Here is an 18,737-nt window from a genome sequence, read left to right on the forward strand (position 1 = left end):
CACGTGGTCAGTAATGTTCACAAAGGCACGTAACAAAGGCGTAAACATACGCGTTCACCCGCATTTACCTCATGTGGACCTCACAATATTTTGTGGAGTTGGGGTGGTCTGCATTTTTACAAACCACGAGTGGGAGTCAAAATTCAAACCCAGGTTTTGGAATACCAAACCCTTCGTTCCTACCACAAGCAGAGTTAGCAATACACGGCTTGAACGTACGGAGGGAACGCTGCGTGTTACGTACAGGGGTCCGGAAGAAGGACAAAGTACCCAAGGCCAGTGAGAAACAAACGAATGAGGGGTCTCTACAAGGCAGCCATGGTAGCATACCAAAATCAAGAGAGAAAAGGCCCAAGAGACAAAACCTACAGCAGAGGACAAGGAGACCTGAGTTCTAGCTCCTTCTCTCCCATTCATTCCCTTCGGGCACGACGGATTCTCTAAGGATGTCTCCCCATCTGCAAACTGGCACTGGCTTCTCCTCTCTTACCCCTGAAGATTCTCTTCAGGCTCAAATAATATCTCCAAGTGTTTGAAACAGGGAAGGGAGGGAGAAATAGAAAACCCCTTTTTTTTAATATATTTTTTTTTAATGTTTAGAGAGAGAGAGTGCAAACAAGCAGGGTAAAAGAACAGAGGGAGAGAGAAAGAAAAAGAGAATCTTAAGCAGGCTCTGAGCTCAGTGCAGAGCCCGATGTGGGGCTTAATCTCACGACCCTGGGATCATGACCCGAGCCAAAGTCAAGAAAAAGTCAGACGCTCGACCCACAGAGTCACCCAGGTGCCAAAAACCCTTTTCAATAAACGAGAACATACTTCAGTTTCTTACACATTTGCGCTTCTAAAAAGTCCAAGCTGGAAACTATTTAATCAGCTTTTTAAAAGAAAAATCAATGGAAGTAAGTTAGGATACAGTATGTGTAGGTGACTCTTGCTTTCTCCCTGCCCCCACCCCCAGCTTCTTCATAGACTGGAATTTCCTCTTTTTTCAATTCCCACACAGCTGTTATAATTTCAAATGAATACAAGCAGGGCTAGGGAATCTTTTTAAGTTTCCACCAAAAGTCACCAATATACCAGAGGTTGAGGACTGCAATTCAAAAATTTAAAAAAAAATTTTTTTTTAATGCTTACTTTTTTTTAACGTTTATTTTTTATTTTTTGAGACAGAAAGAGACAGAGCATGAGCGGGGGAGGGGCAGAGAGAGAGAGGGAGACACAGAATTGGAAGGGGGCTCCAGGCTCCGAGCCATTAGCCCAGAGACCGACGCGGGGCTCGAACCCACGGACTGCGAGATCATGACCTGAGCTGAAGTCGGACGCTCAACCGACTGAGCCACCCGGGCACCCCTATGCTTACTTACTTTTGAGAGAGAGACAGAGACAGAAAGAGAGAGAGAGAGACAGAACACGAGCAGGGAGAGGGAGGCAGAGAGAGAGAGGGAGACACAGAATCCGAGGCAGGCTCCAGGCTCTGAGCTGTCAGCATAGAGCCCAACGGGGGGCTTGAACCCACAAACAGCGAGACCATGACCCGAGCCAAAGTCGGATGCTTAACCGACTGAGCCCCCCAGGCGCCCCAAGGACTGCAATTCAAAACAAGATCCCACTTTTCACCCATCAGATCAATAAAACCCAACCAGTTCTAGGGAAACATGGGAGGGACATGGGAGGCACTGGGGCTTTCAGAAACAGACCCAGCATGCTAACTAGCATGGACTCCCATCCGTCAGGCCAGCAGCCCCACTTCGGGGCCTCCGTCCTACCGAAACGAAAGCCACGTTCACTATGGATACTGGCTGCTGTGCTTCCCTATCATGGCGAAGTACGAGGCAACCAGGAACCATCAAGTGGGGAAGTGGTTGGGGGAGTCACTGCGCATGTCTGTTGTGGCACAAGGTAGCGGCCATTCAAAAGAATGGGTTAGGGGCGCCCGCGTGGCTCAGTCAGTTGAGCGTCTGACTCTTGATTTCCGCCCAGGTCGTGACCCGGGGTCGAGAGATCGAGCCCCACGTCAGGCTCCACACTCAGCGCAGAGCCTGCTTACGATTCTCTCTTCCTCTCCCTTTGCCCCTCCCCAACCCGCGCTCACTCTGCTCTCTCTCTCTCTCTCTTAAAAAATAAAAACAAAGAATTTGTTAGATCTATTGATTTGGAAGACTTGCCAAATTTAAATGAACAAGGTAAATCACAGAGTAATATGTAGAGTTACAACTCTGTCTTCATTAAAAAAAAAAAAAAGGAGGAAAACACGTATGTACGTAAATATATTTCTAAATATTTGTCTACATACAGGTAAACGTCTGGAGGAAAACCATGGAGCTGGTTCACACTAGTTACTGGAGGACAGAGGCACTGGAGGGAAAGGAAGGAGAGAATTAATTTTCCGCTACACCCCAGCGCGGTTTGACTTCTTACAATGAGCCTGTGCCGTGTTGATAATTTGTTTCAAATCCAATTAAGGATGAGTCATTTCCTCAGGGGAGGGGGGCCACGGGAGGGGAGGCGTCGGGGGAATGAAGACGTACAATGTTGGTGTCGACTGACAGAAAGCGGTATCGAAAGCATCCTTCTGCTTTTAAAATTAAGGGTAGGAAAAAAAAAAATACCTAAAATGAAGAAATGCCAGATTCAAACATTAATTTTTTCCCCGGGGGGGGGGGGGGGTGGGTGGGTGGGGAAGAGAAATGGAAGAGAAAGATCTAAAGGCAAGGAAGAAAGACGAAGGGGGGGAGAAAGAAAAAGGGAACAGACAGGCTGGGCAGGGGTCCACAGACACCGAGGGCAAGTTTTCAAGTGGCACAGAGGCTGCTACACGGAGGAAGGGGAGGGAAGAAGGATGAGGGAGAGAACGGAAGGGGGACAGGGTCCCTTTTGTGAAAGGTGGGCGGCCCAGAACCCTGGCCCTCCCCCTCACTTTCAAGGGAGAAAAATCCTAACTTTTCAAAACCTAGAAACTGGGAAGGGCTGAGTTAAGTGTCCCCCGAGTTCTCCTGACTTACATCTCCGTCTTGTGGTCTGTTCAGGACAGAGTCCTCAGTGTGTGTGTGTGTGTGTGTGTGTGTGTGTGTGTGTGTACATTTATATGTTCTCATACATAAATATGAGTGGTATACACATACATTTATAAAGGCGTATATAGTATCACTTCTTACACTTATTATGTTATATAAATAAGTACATTTACATACACAATTACACATCTATACAGGTATATACACACTTGTCTGCATACACGTTATATACAAATGTAGGTGTGTATATATGTAGTTATACACATACTTTTATTTTTTTTAGAGAGAGTGCAAGTGGGGGAGAGGGTGAAGAGAGAGACAGAAGGGAGAGAAAGAATCGCACACTGAGCACGGGCTCAATCCCACAAACTGTGAGATCGTGACCTGAGCTGATACCAAGAGTCGGACACTCCACCGGCTGAGCCGCCCAGGCGCCCCTACACGTAGTCTTCAATCCAAGTAGAACACAGAAACAGAAAAGTCGTAGCTGCACAGCTCAGAGATGGTCTGCAAGGTGAATACCCCGGTAGTCACTACCTAGCAAGAAACAGGACTGGCAGAACACCAGGATCCCTCGTGCCCCCTGCTCCCTCACGGCTTCCCGCAAAGGGCCCCACTTTGTTTAGTGAGCTGTAACACCGTGAGTAAGTTCTGCCTTTACCGGAACGCCATCTGACCATCTGACAGCACGTCCTCTTATGTCAGACTCCTTTTGCTCGACGTGTTTGTGAGAGCCTCCGTGGCGTGCAGTGAGTAGCCATAGATCACTTGTTCTCGTTTCCTGTTGTATCGCCGTATGAAGACGCCGTGACGTATTTACCCGCTGCAGGGTAGATGCTCACAGGGTTGTTTCCAGGTGGGAATATTCGGAATAATGCTGCTAGAAACGGTCTTATACATGCTTCTGTGCAGCTCAGTTTTAGGAGACACGGTCAGTTTTCCAACGTGGTTACAGAGGGGCGCCTGGGTGGCTCAGTCGGTTAAGTGTCCGACTTCGGCTCAGGTCAGGATCTCACAGTCTTGTGAGTTCGAGCCCTGCGTCGGGCTCTGTGCTGACAGCTCAGAGCCTGGAGCCTGTTTCGGATTCTGTGTCTCCCTCTCTCTGCCCCTCCCCCGCTCATGCTCTGTCTCTCTCTGTCAAAAATGAATAAACATGAAAAAAATTTTTTGAAAAGTGGTTACAGAACTGATAGTCTTGCCAGCAGTATGTGAGAAATCCAGCCAGTCCACGTCCAGTAACACCGGCCACGCCTGCCATTTCAACCTCCGCCATTCCGGTGGATGTGATGGTACGACAATCGTGGTTTTGCTGCGCAATCTCCTGATGACTACTTAAGCGGCACATCTTTTCAGATGCTCACCAGCAACCAGCTATCCTCTTCTGGGAAGTCCAAATTCTAGGCCTTCTGCCTCTTTCTTTCTAATGGGTTGTCAGCCATTTTCTTAAATTATAGGCGTTCTTTATGTACTCTGGATACAGCTCCTGGGTCGGATGTATGCGCAGCAAATACAGATTCTCATTCTCTGGCTTATCTTTCGTGCTTTGTGGTATCTTCTGATGAACAGAATTGTTTTTTTTTAATTTTTTTTTAACATTTATTTATTTTCGAGACAGAGAGAGACAGAGCATGAACAGGGGAGGGTCAGAGAGAGAGGGAGACACAGAATCTGAAACAGGCTCCAGGCTCTGAGCTGTCAGCACAGAGCCCGACGCGGGGCTCGAACCGACAGACAGTGAGATCGTGACCTGAGCCGAAGTCGGACGCTTAACTGACTGAGCCACCCAGGCGCCCCATGATGAACAGAATTTCTTATTTTAAGGAAGCCCCACCTACCGTGTGTTTCTTTCACAGGTAGTCTCTGCGTCCTGTAAGAAAGGCTTGTGCATCCCGAGGTCATAAAGACATTCTCCTATGTTTTCCTCCACAAGCTCTCATTTCAGCTGTCACATTGAGATTTGCAATCCTCTTGGCACAGATTTTTACGCAGAATGACAACAGAGGCTGAAATTCTTTTATTTCCCATATGCATACCCAGCTGATATAACCTTATTTACTGTAGAGACTGCCTTTTCTCCACTCCACTGCAGCACACCCTTGTCAAGAATCAAGTGACACTGTGTACGCGGGACTGTTCCCACCGGGGTGGTTTGCCTACTTTTGGGGCGACACCACAATGCAGCTTTATGGTAAGAGTCCCGTTCGCTGATGTGAGTGCTCGGCCCCTTTGTTCTTCAAAATTGCCTTGGCTCTTTTAAATGCCACATAAGAATTATTAAACACCACATCAGAATCAGCTTCTTAAGGGACAAAATAAAAAACTGGCTGAGGACTGTAAGTGGATTTGTTCTGAACCTACAGGTGAATTTGGAGAGAGCTGATGTCTTTACAGTACTGAGTGTTCCCATCTTGAACATAGCATATCGTTTCGTCTTTCCTTAATTTCTTTTTTTTTTTTAATTTTTTTTCAACGTTTTTTATTTATTTTGGGGACAGAGAGAGACAGAGCATGAACGGGGGAGGGGCAGAGAGAGAGGGAGACACAGAATCGGAAACAGGCTCCAGGCTCTGAGCCATCAGCCCAGAGCCCGATGCAGGGCTCGAACTCCCGGACCGCGAGATCGTGACCTGGCTGAAGTCGGACGCTTAACCGACTGCGCCACCCAGGCGCCCCTCCTTAATTTCTTTAAATAATGTTATAGTTTCTAATGTTTTTTAATATTTATTTATTTTTGAGAGAGAGAGAGAGCGCGCACGCAAGGGGCAGAGGGGCAGTGAGATGGAGAGAGAGACAGCATCGGAAGCAGGCTCCAGGCTCCGAGCTGTCAGCACAGAGCCTGACATGGTGCTTGAACCTATGAATCGTGAGATCATGACCCGAGCTGAAGTCGGACGCTCACGCGACTGAGCCACCCAGGCGTCCCAATAATGTTACAGTTTGGACTGTAGAGGTCACATACACCTTTCATTTGACTTACTCCTACATATTTCAAGTTTTTAATGCAAGAATAAACGGCATCTTTGAAATTTTTTTCTCATTTGGTATTTCTTTGTTGTCCAGCTTTCCAAACCTGAGAACAGAAGCTACCAGGTTACTGCTGCAAACCTGTTTGTGGGGGGACTACACCTCATTACGTCTCGCACGGTATCACTGGGTAGCCTTGTCGATGGGACCAATGGCACGGGATTGCAATCACTGCTATTTATGCACATCTCAAGGTCTTTGGTTTCAGTTGCTTGATCAGTCATCCAAATGGACAACCTTTCTTTACACTCAGTGTCTATTTGGAAGTCGGGCTGCTGATAGAGCTTCCTTTCCTATCCCACCGAGAGAGAAACAAAAATCTGTCCTAACGTGACTGCAGAGATTCCCTCAAGTGATCGCCAGTCTTGCCATTCATCACAAAAAAAATCTCAAAAGAGCTGCTGTGTCAACTTCTGAGACACCGTCGAAACATTTAAGAGTACTAGTTTAAAAAGTTTTTTGAGAGAGACAGAGACAGAGAGCAAGCAGGACAGAGGCAGAGAGAGAGGGAGACACAGAATCGGAAGCAGGCTCCAGGCTCCGAGCTGTCAGCACACGGCCTGACGCGGGGCTCGAACTCACGAACCGTGAGATCATGACCTGAGCCGAAGTCGGGTGCTGAACTGACTGAGCCACCAGGCACCCTGATTAAGAGTACTGGTTTAAACATTCTGCTGCAGACTGCCCAAGATATCCTGCGAAACTGAAGAGACAATGCAGAGGCAAGAGGGCGTATTATACTATCATTCCTGTTAAAAATAAAAGAGGGGGGAGGGAGACTGGAGGTGTGTGCATGCTTTTCTATTACGTGTAGAGTCTCTCTCGAAGGACACGTAAAAAACTGTTCGAAGTGGTTGCCTCTGGGGAAGAAATGAGGAAACTCACGTCTGTTGAAGTAGAAGGAAGCTCTAATTTTCCGTGATTACTCTTTTTGTACAATGTGTTTATGACACAATATACCACTTGTATTTTTAAAAATTTTTTTTTCAATTTTTTAAATGTTTATTTTTGAGAGCAAGAGAGAGCACGAGCAGGGGAGGAGCAGAGAGAGAGGGAGACACAGAATCCGAAGCAGGCTCCGGGCTCCGAGCTGTCAGCACAGAGCCCGACCCAGGGCTTGAACCCACCAACTGGGAGATCATGACCTGAGCTGAAGTCGGACGCTCAACCGACTGAGCCCCCCAGGTGCCCCCGTAATGCACCACTTTTAGATTAAATCTTTATTTTTAAAATTCTATCCATTCCCATAAACCACTAGAATATCCAAAGGGTCAAAAATTTGGCCGAAGCCTTCAACCAGCCTGCCTCCACCACAAAGGAAGTCACAAATCTACTCTGTCCTATGACGTACCCAGTTTTTCTCCCCAAGGAAACGTGATCAAGGTGCACGCTGCACGGCTGCTGTCATTTCAGTAGTTAACAGAGGGGGAAAAAAATACACTAAGGCAACATACAGTCCGGATTTTTCAGGCCAGTCCCTACTGCAAATACTCCCTCTTGTCATATGAAGTATCAGTCCGTGCATGAAATTAGCCCACTGCCTTTGTCAGGAACGTGGAGACAAGGTCAGAAGCTACGAGCGCCCAAACTAGAGTTAAATGATACCTAACGTGAAATGCACGGGATCCTCTGCCCACAGAAGAAACCCGCTCTGTGACACTGCATAAGTGGGTCACTCTTGAAAACGGGTTGAACTCCAAAAGCCTATCTCCCAATCCTCTTTGGGCAGACGGGTGGTAGTGATGGCTTTCCCAGCTCCCTTAAAAAGTGAACTGGAGATTCAAGGCAATTATCTAAGCTCCATGTGAACCTAACTAACATCACCCAGAAGGCCCGTGAGGTACCACTTCCCTGGGACGTCAGGAACAAGAAAAGGGACAGGAGATGACGGTTCTACTCGAGGTCACAGAGCTCCACAACCTTCCTCATCTGGTGTCAGAAGAGACTTCAGGATGTGGCAAGTTACCGCCGGGGAAGAGCTGTAGGGGAGGGCCGATGTAGTCACTACAGGGGGCCTACCTGACTTCAGCAAGTCTCTTCTCCCTCGTGAACGGAACCTTGATTCTGCTCAGGGCTCCACTGCTCAGGGCGCACGAGCCCATCCCCCATTTAGGTTCAAGGATGCATCTCTCCTGAGCAGACCCAAGCCAATCATGGCAACTCTATTCTTCCACGGTTTTCGGCATAACACGGCATGTGATACGAGCCCAGCCTAGCTCTATTTTGAGCCAGTCTACTCACTGGGAAGCTCAGGAGCTCCTTTCTCTTAGGAAACAAACAAATAACAACCGGCAAAGACAAGGGGACCAACAGGAAGACTGGAAACAATCAGAGCTTTAAGAAAGTGGTTAGAATACTAATTAGCAGGCATCAGATGCGAACAGCTTCCTATAAACAATGACCGAAAAGCACCATGGCATGAAATACTGAATTCGAAACCACCAAAAACATAAAATACCTAAAAATACGTTAAGCCACAAATGTGCACAGCTCACCCTGAGAGCCCTGAACGGCGTCTTGACCAAGTGGAGAGACACCCCATGTTCCTGGAGAGAAAGATTCAATACGATAAAAGGTTTCAAGATTTAACGGAATGCCAATTAAAAAAAAAAGCTACTTTTCCTTTTCAAAAATTAGGCTAGCTGGTTCTAGAATTCACGTTTAAAAAAAAAAAAAAACCAAAACTCTTAAAAAAAAAAAAAAGCATAAGGGTGCCTGGGTGGCTCATTCGGTTGAGCATCTGACTCTTGCTTTCAGCTCAGGTCATGATCCCAGGGTTATGGGATAGAGCCCCGCATCAGGCTCTGTGCTAACAGCTGCTTGAGATATTCCCTCTCTCTCTCTCCCTCTTTAAAATAAATAAAATTAAAAAAAAAAAGAAGTATAATGACAGAAGACTATCATGTATTAAACCTTACAATAGAGCCTCAAAAGGTACTAACACATGAGTAGTCAGAGAGACCACAGAACACATCACAAAGTCCAGAAACAGATCCATACACACACACACACACACACACACACAGTGCAATAGTATAATGCTCACCATCTCAAAATTTGCGAAAATGGATCATTCAGGAAAAAACACAGTCCAAAAAAAAAAAAAAAATAGGGTAGCCAAGTAGGAAAAAAGTGAGATTCATATTCTTCACCAAATTAAATTCCAGATGGATCAGATATTTAACAGTTATAAAATAAAATCGTGAGAGCACTAAAAAGAAACACAGGAGAATTTCCTGATAACCTTGGTTCGTTACGATTTTATACAGGAGCGCCATAAAACTCTACTAGGAAGTAACAATCCTCATATCGGAGACTGGCCTAGGAAACCAAGGTTAGTGACACTGTCTTTGGGGAAAACTGGATGGAAACAGGCACTCACATAAAAGTCTACGCTGGTTCTGTGAGAGTCACAGTGCGTATACTTGGACCCAGCCCATCCTACTTCTTTACTATTTTATTTTATTTTATTTTATTTTTTTAGTTTATTTATTTATTTTGAGAGAGAGAGAGAGAGAGCGTGCGCACAAGCTGGGGAGGGGCAGAGAGAAGGAGAGACCGAATCCCAAGCAGGTTCCGTGCTGTCAGTGTACAGCCCAATGCGGGGCTCAAACTCACAAACTGTGAGATCGCGACCTGAGCTGAGACAGAGTCAGACACTTAACCGACTGTGCCACCCAGGCACACCCCATCCCATCCCCCCCCCCCCCCGCCCTCCTCCTTCTAAGAACCTATCTAGAGGCAGATGTTCACACGGGGGAACTCCCTTAAATGTAATGTTATTCACCACCATTTTTTTGTAGAAGAAATCTATGTACTAAGCATATATGCACACATATAAAATATATGTGTAACAGACTGGAAACAACACACGTCTGTTAATAGAAAGCTAGTTAGAGAAATCATGGTACATGCATATAACGAGATATTATAAGACTATCAAAATGAATGACAAAAACCTGCTACCTTGGGAAGCTCTCTAATACATCTGATCAGGTGACCAAAAAATGTTGCAGAATGGTATGTACCATTTGCGTTAAAGACGGAGGGAAATAAGGAATATTCATATTTGCTGGTAGATGCTTCAGAGAACTTCAGAAGCATATGCCAATGACTTTTTGTTAATGTTTATTTATTTTCGAGAGAGAAAGAGAAACAGAGGGTGAATAGGGGAGGGGCAGAGAGAGAAGGAGACCCGAATCCAAAGCAGGCTCCAGGCTCCGAGCTGTCAGCACAGAGCCAGATGCGGGGCTTGAACTCATGAACCGTGAGATCATGACCTGAGCTGAAGTCGGACACTCAACTGACTGAGCCACCCAGGAGCCCTGATGTGCCAATGATTTTTAACACTGATATTTATGTCCAGAAGTGGGGAACACAGTGGGAGGGAGGCTTGTCACCAAATACTGTCAAATGCTTTTTAAATTCCTCATCCGTGTGAATATATTACTTATGCATTCTTTAGCTATTCCTACTTTTAGGAAAGTAGGGGTTGCTCATGTGTTAATAACTTTAGGCAACATAAAATATCAAGCAATGATTCTTTAGGAAATCTAAGTGGAATCAGGTGTGAATCATCCTTCTTATAACTCAAGCTGTAATTTGAAATAAAACATCTTGGGGCGCCTGGGTGGCTCAGTCGGTTGGGCGTCTGACTTCAGCTCAGGTCACGATCTCGCGGTACATGAGTTCGAGCCCCTCGTCGGGCTCTGTGCTGACAGCTTAGAGCCTGGAGCCTGCTTCGGATTCTGTGTCTCCCTCTCTCTGCCCCTCCCCCGCTCATGCTCTGTCTCTCTCTGTCAAAAATAAACATTAAAAAAAAATTTTTTTTTAAAGAATAAATTAAGTTATAGGGGTGCCTGGCTGGCTCAGTCGGTTGGGCATCTGACTTCAGCTCAGGTCACGATCTCACGGTACATGAATTCGAGCCCCGCGTCAGGCTCTGTGTTGACCGCTCAGAGCCTGGAGCCTGCTTCCGATTCTGTGTCTCCCTCCCTCTCTGCCCCTCCCCTGCTCATGCTCTGTCTCTCTCTGTCTCAAAAATAAATAAAAACATAAAAAAAAATAATAATAAAAACCCAACATTCAATGGCTTAAAATGGGGGAGGGGTGCTTTTCATGTAAAACTGAATGTAGATTTTTTCTTTTGTCCACTGTGGTTTCTGATACAGTGACATGAAATACACACTGGAAATAACATACTTTTCTTTCTTTTTTTTAATAGCTCAAAGGAAGATACCTGACATCAAATGCCTAACGTCGACACTCTAAGAAAACGGGAACATTCCACCGTCATCCTTTTGACTTTAGCAACTGGTCTCCTTCCTAATACGCCATTCCTGACACACAGCTACCATCCCGACGTCTAAATAACTTCCTACTTCCTATAATCCTCAACATAGCTGCTGGTGTAACGACTAAAGCTTAGCCAATTAGCCACCCACTACAGCCGAGTTAATCACATAATCTCTGAGATGCTCACCGAGCAGTGGAGTATGCAATGATTGTTTTTCTCTCTCTCTACAGACAAAGATTTAACTAATGGTGAGACTCGGCAATGCTCTCGAGTATAAAGGGCAGGAGGATTTTAAAGCAGCGTCCTTCTAAGTCGAGGCTTATCTTCTAGGAGACGCTGTTACGCGGAGACTTCTTTAACAAGTTTCCAAAGGCCCTAAGTCAGTCAACCATCGCTTATTTAGCCCGCCGTCTCCCATCAAGGTTTACTGCTTTAAAATAATGATCCGTAATCCGTAAGGTGCAGCTAAGATCGCATCACATGACAGCCGCACATTCAACTGCGTGATCGCCACATCAATGTCTGTGTAAGGGGAATGCTAATCCCAACCGCGGTCTGACAATACTCTTCTCTCCTTAATAAGGCCACATATGAGGAGGAAGGGGGAAGAGGAGGAGAGGGAGGGGTGGGGGCGCCCCCGGGAGAGAGGAGGCTGAGGGTTCGGGTGCAGGCAGGAGAGGAGCGGGGTCACACAAAGGAAACAGGAAGGAGAGGGAGAGGCAGGGGCTCCACGGGCTCCCGGTGAGTCCTGATGGGACAAACCCAAGCCGCACTCTGGCTGCCGGTCATCACGGGGCTTTGAAACACTGATTAGCAAGCCGATTAGCCCCAGGTCTGCGACAGGGAATGCGCCGTGCTGGCAGTCTGGCATTAATGACAACGCGTGCCGCAGAGAGCATGTCTATCACATTTGAAGGTTCTGATAAGGCTTTCCGGCCAGCGCATCTCCGTAGGTCGTGACCCAAGGCAAAGACATGTGCCACGGAGCCTCCACCCCCGCCCCCGCCAGGTAACAAAGCAACTCACGCTGGTTTATTCAAGAATGACAGAAGCAAACAAAAATGCCAGAGGAGTCCAGAGATCAGAGAAGTAGGAAAGGACGCCGGGGAGCCCAGGACCGGGAATTAACCGCGGGGAGGCCTGAGGACGCCGTGTGTCACAGAAACGGACCGGCGGGGAAGGGAACGAGGTCCCTCCAAAGACAGAGCCGAAAGGTCCCTGACGGCTGGTGTCAGAAAGGACCAGGCGGCCTTGACAGTCAGGACGCAAGAGGACAAGTTGAACTGTGATTCCAGCCTGGTTACGTCTACTTGTGAATTCAGAGCCTCCGAAGGCCAGTGAAGGAGTTCCCGGGGTACGAGAAGTCGGGGGTGGAAGGGGAGGCCTCAAGCGTGGGGACTAGGGGTACAGAGGGCAAAAATAACACTCTGATGTCGCCAGGCGAGTGAAATCAAAGACCAGAAACTCTGACTTCCGGGTGATGACAATCTGCTGCCAGCACCCGACCGTGACAGTCATTCGCTCCTCCGCTCGCCAACAGACCCATTTCTTGTCTCCAGTAAGTCCCCGGCGGCGCTGTCTTCCCAGCGGGTCGGGTCAGCGCTGTCTCGTGTCCATTTCGTGGCCCGAAAGCAGATTTCCCAAGGATTTTCCTACATAATATTTGACAATGCTTTCACCCAGCACGCGTCCTCTCATCGACCAGGTTCTCCTGGGATGTCACAGGACGTGCATTTTCGCAAAAAATTCCTGTGCATTCGGGGTTGAAGTGCTAACCCCTGGTACGTACCTCAGAATGCGACAGTATCTGGGGACAGGTTCGTTAACGAGGTCATTAAGTTACAATGGGGTCGTTGGGGTGGCCCATCATCCAACATGCCCCGGGTTATCTTTATGAGAAGAGGGGATGCTGGACACACAGACCTCAGACACGTCAGGGGGACGTGCGCGCACAGGGTAACGACCACGTGAAGACTCAGACAGAAGTCGGCCACCTAAAAGGCCAGGAGAGACGCCTAGAACAGACCCTCCGTCACAGCCGTCAGGGGGCACGACACTGCCAGTGACACGCTGGTCTGGCCTTCCAGCCTCCAGAACCGTGAGGAAGGACGTTTCTGGTAGCTGAGCCCCCCGGTGTTGTGCCCGCAGCAGGCCTAGCAAGCGCCTGCAGGCGGGTCGACAGCAATCTGGGCTCCGTAGGGATTCCCCAGCGACCCACCTTCCAGGCCACCCACCGTAAGCTTCCCTCTCTTTACCTGTACTGACTGACTTTCTCCCGGAGGTCAGCAGGGCCACACTGCCTCCTTCTCTTGGCTAGCCCCCATGCCACCCCGCACGGAACGTCCTATCCATTTGCACCTTCCTCACATCGCTCCTCAGGAGTCCCTTCTACCCCACGGCGCTGGCGCACCTTTCAACAGAATGCTTCTGGAAGCTTACTCCGAGCTATTCCGGACTTCCGTTCCTTGAGCTACGACGACACAACGGCATCTACACTTCCCTCGGTTCCATCTCGAGAGCGTGTAAATAAGCCTCAGTGACTTCAAGCCCCGAGGACTTCGGCCTTCGTTGCTTCACGGTTCCGCCTTGGTGTGGCCTCCCTGTCCCCAAGCCACCCCAACCGTTCCCCTCCGAGCCACACGGGTGGGCCCAGCATGTGGCTCAGCCTGAACCACAGGATGGGGAAGAGGCACTGGTCGCTCGCGGAAGGCCTCTGAGACCCAACGCCTCTACGCTAATCCACCAGCTTTGCTAAAATTCTCCCGACAGTCAATCTGCTTTGGGCTCCAGGAGGCTTCCGCGGACAGGCCCCCGGAGGGGAAGCCCCTGCAGCCATGGATTCCGCTGCGAGAGTTAACCTGCGACTGTCTGCGGGTAAGACGGCAGCAAGCCGGGCACCGAGGAAGGGGACACAGAGCGAGATCTGCAAGGGGAGAAGGGGCGGGCTCCCTGGAACAAGACCGGTCAGTCGGGGAGGCCTGGGAGGGGTGGGGGGGGGGGGTGCCAGGAGCTCCCGAGGGGGAGGGAAGGAGGCAGCAGCAGGCGCTTCCTCCAGGCCTGATGGCGGCACGGTTCGCCAGGAGGAACATCTTGCGTCACTAAGCCCTTCACATAACGATCGCCTCGCCTTGTCCTAACAGCAGTGAAAGAGGCAGCACGCATACCTGCACCCCAAGGTCAATGACTTCGAAGCCCAGATGGCCGGGAGACCAGCGAGCAACAGGGCCGGGCCCAGCACTTCTCGCGCTGCGGTGGCTGCGAGTTCACGTGTGACGGCGCTCGCGTCTGGGTGAAATCCACGCTCCGAGACCCGTCAGCTTCGGAGTCTTGTGCGAGTTTACCTGACCCCTCCAAACTCAGTTTCTCCGTTGTAAAATGGACGTCACGAGGACCTCCTGAGCAAACGCCCAAGAGGTGCTCAGCCCGTGCCCGGCACCCGGGAAGTGCGCGGCAGACTCGAGCTTTCAGCTGGCACCGCGGGTGGACACGGGGCAGCGGCCTCCCCCGCCACCTGTTAGACGCACCTGAGAAGTGCGCTCCCCATCGGTCCTGCCACCTGTATTTCCTTCCTCTTCTTTGTCTCTCTTCTTTATCGTTTTTACAAGCCCTTTGGGTAACTTAGATGCCCAGTGCCACCATTAGGAACAAAGGATAGGGGCGCCTGGGTGGCTCAGTCGCTTTAAGCATCCGACTTTGGCTCACGTCATGATCTCGCAGTTCGTGGGTTCGAGCCCCGCATCGGGCTCTGGGCTGATAGCTCAGAGCCTGGAGCCTGCTTCCGATTCTGTGTCTCCCTCTCTCTCTGCCCTCCCCTGCTCATGCTCTGTCTCTCCCTCTCTCTCAAAATTAAATAAACATTAAAAAAAAGAGAGAAAAAAAGATATAGAGCTATATTTCTCAAATTGTAAGGTACATTCAAATCCCCAGGATCTTGTTAAAATGCAGATTCTGCACCGGGGGCCTGGGTAGCTCAGTCGGTTCAGTGTCCAACTCTTGATTGCAGCTCAGGTCATACATATCTCACAGTCTAGTCTGTGAGTTCAAGCCCCCGCATCGGGCTCCACATTGACAGTGCAAAGCCTGCTTGGGATCCTCTCTCTCCCTCTCACTCTGCCCCTCCCCCACTCATTCTCTCTCCCTCTCCCTCTCTCTCACTTTTTTTTAAATTTAAATGCAGATTCAGGGGCGCCTGGCTGGCTCTAGTTAGTAGAGCATGCAACTCCTAATCTCAGGGTTGTGAGTTCAAGCCCCATGTTGGGGGTGGAGCCTACTTAAAAATTTTTTAGGGGTGCCTGGGTGGCTCACTCGGTTGAGCATCCAACTTTGGCTCAGGTCATGATCTCACGGTTCGGGAGTTCGAGCCTCGCGTCGGGCTCTGTGCTGACAGTTCAGAGCCTGGAGCCTGATTTGGATTCTGTGTCTCCTTTTCTCTCTGCTCCTCCCCTGCTTGTGCTCTACCTCTCTCTGTCTCTCAAAAATAAACAAATGTTAAAAAAAAAAAAAAAGAAAGAAAAAGAAAGAAAGAAAGAAACGCAGACCTAGAAGGTCCACCTGCTGGACCACCAAGCAGAGGTATTTAGATGCCGCCCATCGCCTCTCCGGTTGGCTCTGCCAACTGCACCTTTGTTTACTTTCTAGACTCCAACGTAGACGCGCTTCTTGACAGGTGGCCCTGACTGTGCGCCACGGATCCCCAGCTCGTGTGTTTCTGTCTCGCCAGCCCTGGATTACCGCCTTCGTCACCGCAAACAGCCAGAGAGCTTTCTGGCCCACTTCTGGCTTCTTACACACCCTGCCCGGGACATGACTCCTCCCTCCCTGACTCCTGGGCTTTATTTCACCACAGAAACAACTCCGGATTCCATTCGGCTTCCTGTCTTTCGTTTCTTTCTTGCATCCCTGGGTCACAGGCTCCCAAGGCCTGGGGCCAACAGGACACTGTTTCCTTCTCCTCTGCTTACCCCAGGGCAGTGGTCTGCAATCCTGACTGCATATCGTACTTACCTGGGACCCTCCATGCGCCCCCTCGATTTAACTGTCTGATGCAGGGCCCAGTAACTCGTGGCCAAAGGTCAAAAACCACTGCCCTTGAGAAGCCATGTCATTCCTACCCAGGAACTAAGCAGAAGCAAGCCACTCCGCAGAACGAAAGCATCGTCCCTCGTGGCAAAGAGGGAGAGAGGCGAGTTTCTACGTGAAGTTCATTTCCTCGAACCATCGTGATGGTTCCCACGATGAAGTTACAGGAGTTCTGGAAGGGGGCTGTGTGGACAGCTCCGAAGAAGGAAGCACATGGGGTTCGTTAACCCCAACCCTGGAGAGCTGGCCCGCTCCTCCGGGTGTTCCAACAGAGCTGGGCGGACAGCGGCTGTCCCCTCCACAGAGTGGGAATCACTCACCGGCACAGAACGGGCCAGGATCCAACGGCCGTGCTCCCCTACCTTCGTGAGCACGGACCACAGTCTCGCTAGGACACAGTTTCCCAAACGGGCCAGTGAAAACACACACACGGGGAAGCCTTTTCCCCACCCAGGTGAACACGTGACTTCAGGAGCCGAAAAGACAGCTCACGTGGCAGAAAGCACAACCAGAGGATGCAAAGGAACTTTTCCGACCCGGTCCGTATTCCACGCAAACCGTCTTCCCTCAGGATGAGATTCCGCCCAACATACCCGGCTTGCTCAATCCAGAAAATTAAAGAACGCTAAAGAGAGAGACCATGACATGGCAAACGCTGTAAAGGGGCGGGATAGATTTTACTAGTTAAATCGAGCCGTTCGGGAAACACATCCGTGATCTCGGCCAAGAACGCTTTTCACCCAACCACGTAATCCCCGTGAAGGAAAATGTCATACCTGATGAGATCGGGCTCTGCCCCCTCGTTCTTAAAGGATGCCAGAAGTAGCCTCTCCCGGGTTATGAGTTCATCCAGAAGGTTCTGTCTCCGGTCTCCTTCAAGCTGTGTTCTGCACACATCTCGTTAAGGTCCAACGGTGGGTGAATTACCTCGGTTTACCTATCGTGTTACTAAGCGAGCTCTCCCAGGCCAGGTGTGACGATTACAGACTCTGACCGGTACTGGCCAGAAGAGACCTGAACCGTTCTCCTCCTCCTCCCGCTCTGACCTTCGACACCACAGACTTCCCAAGTAAAGGCCCTCGACAGAACCATAGCCGCGGACTCGCGGCCACGGACACCGAGCCGCCGCTGAGCAACGCGGCAGGTAGAGATTATTTTTCCTCCCAGTGACCAACGCCGGAATGATTCTTCCCGTCAACAGAGCGATCTGAGTCAGCAATTCCTCGGGTGTTGAGTTATAGGTGTCAGCGTTCAAGGGTGTTTGCCTAGACATTAGCACCCCCAAGACGCCCTGTAAAAAATGAGCCGGGTTCTCAATACTGCCTTCTTTCTTCCGTGTGAATGTGTCTTCACACACGTGGAATCCTTTTTGAAAAGTGCTACTCTATGTGACAGATTTGCTCTAAAGGGTGCCCCCATCAGCTCATTATTTAAGCACACCGCATGAGCCTTAAACTCTAAAGAAAACTACAAGGAAAGATTCGGATTTCACTGCGTTACCCTAGCGAGCGGGTTAAGCCGGGAGTCCAAAGCTTATTAGTCTTGTGTTGACCGTTATCTGCAACCTTGAAGCAGTTATCTCTCTTTTGCGGATCTCTGTCTCTTTGTATGGAACGCCAGATTATCGCTAACACCTCTTCCGGCACAACTCACAAGTTATGGCTAAGAAAAATAACGAGTCAGGGCTACATCCAGAGTTTTCTGTACTAGCTTTCTTGAAGCAAGTTAAGCGAGTTCTTCTAGGCTGAGTGTCAGTGAGCGTGTGCGTGCGTTTAAAAGCAAAAAAAAACGTTGATGGGGAAGACTTCAGCTATCAAAAGAACAATGGGAGAAAGCTAACAGATACTTTTTTTTGAAGTTTATTTATTTTGAGAGAGAGAGAGAGCGAGGGAGAAGCAGAGAGAGGAAGAGAAAGAGAATCCCAAGCAGGTTCCGCACTATCAGGGCAGAGACTGATGTGGGGCTCGAGCCCACGAACCGTGAGGTAGTGACCCGAGCCGAAGTCGGAGGCTTAACTGACTGAGCCACTCGGCACCCCAACGGATGCTTCTGTAAGGACATACCTGACACAAGACATAAAGAGTAAGTACAAAAATAAGCCATCCCCAGGACAGTGGATTTTATCTGGCTTTGAGGGTTTTTTTAATTGGGTGGCTTTTGTTTTATTAGACCTGAAACTGGTAATTCAGAGCCGCCGGGGCCACATTACCTAGTTCTGGTGACAGTAAGGCATTAGGCGGCTGCTTTAGATTCAGTGATACTTTCCTACTTCAAACAGGGGCATCAAACCCTGCACGTAGGCCCAAAATATTTCTAAGGAAGTT

At 49.2% G+C, this 18,737-nt stretch overlaps 1 protein-coding gene across 3 annotated transcripts in view; it reads right to left on the minus strand.

Moving 5' to 3' along the window:
• Window positions 1-18,737, minus strand: part of STX8 (syntaxin 8) — a 255,952-nt gene that overhangs the window by 213,415 nt on the left and 23,800 nt on the right. For 2 of the 3 annotated variants that reach the window (XM_043583107.1, XM_043583106.1), the window contains exon 4: window positions 17,190-17,300. The exons of the other annotated variant lie outside the window; for it this stretch is intronic. In XM_043583107.1, the coding sequence (XP_043439042.1) occupies window positions 17,190-17,300 (111 nt within the window). The remainder of the gene's footprint in view (window positions 1-17,189; window positions 17,301-18,737) is intronic. 3 annotated transcript variants of the gene reach the window in all.

Source organism: Prionailurus bengalensis, chromosome E1 (assembly GCF_016509475.1).
Source record: "Prionailurus bengalensis isolate Pbe53 chromosome E1, Fcat_Pben_1.1_paternal_pri, whole genome shotgun sequence".
In the NCBI taxonomy this organism is placed as follows: Eukaryota; Metazoa; Chordata; class Mammalia; order Carnivora; family Felidae; genus Prionailurus; species Prionailurus bengalensis.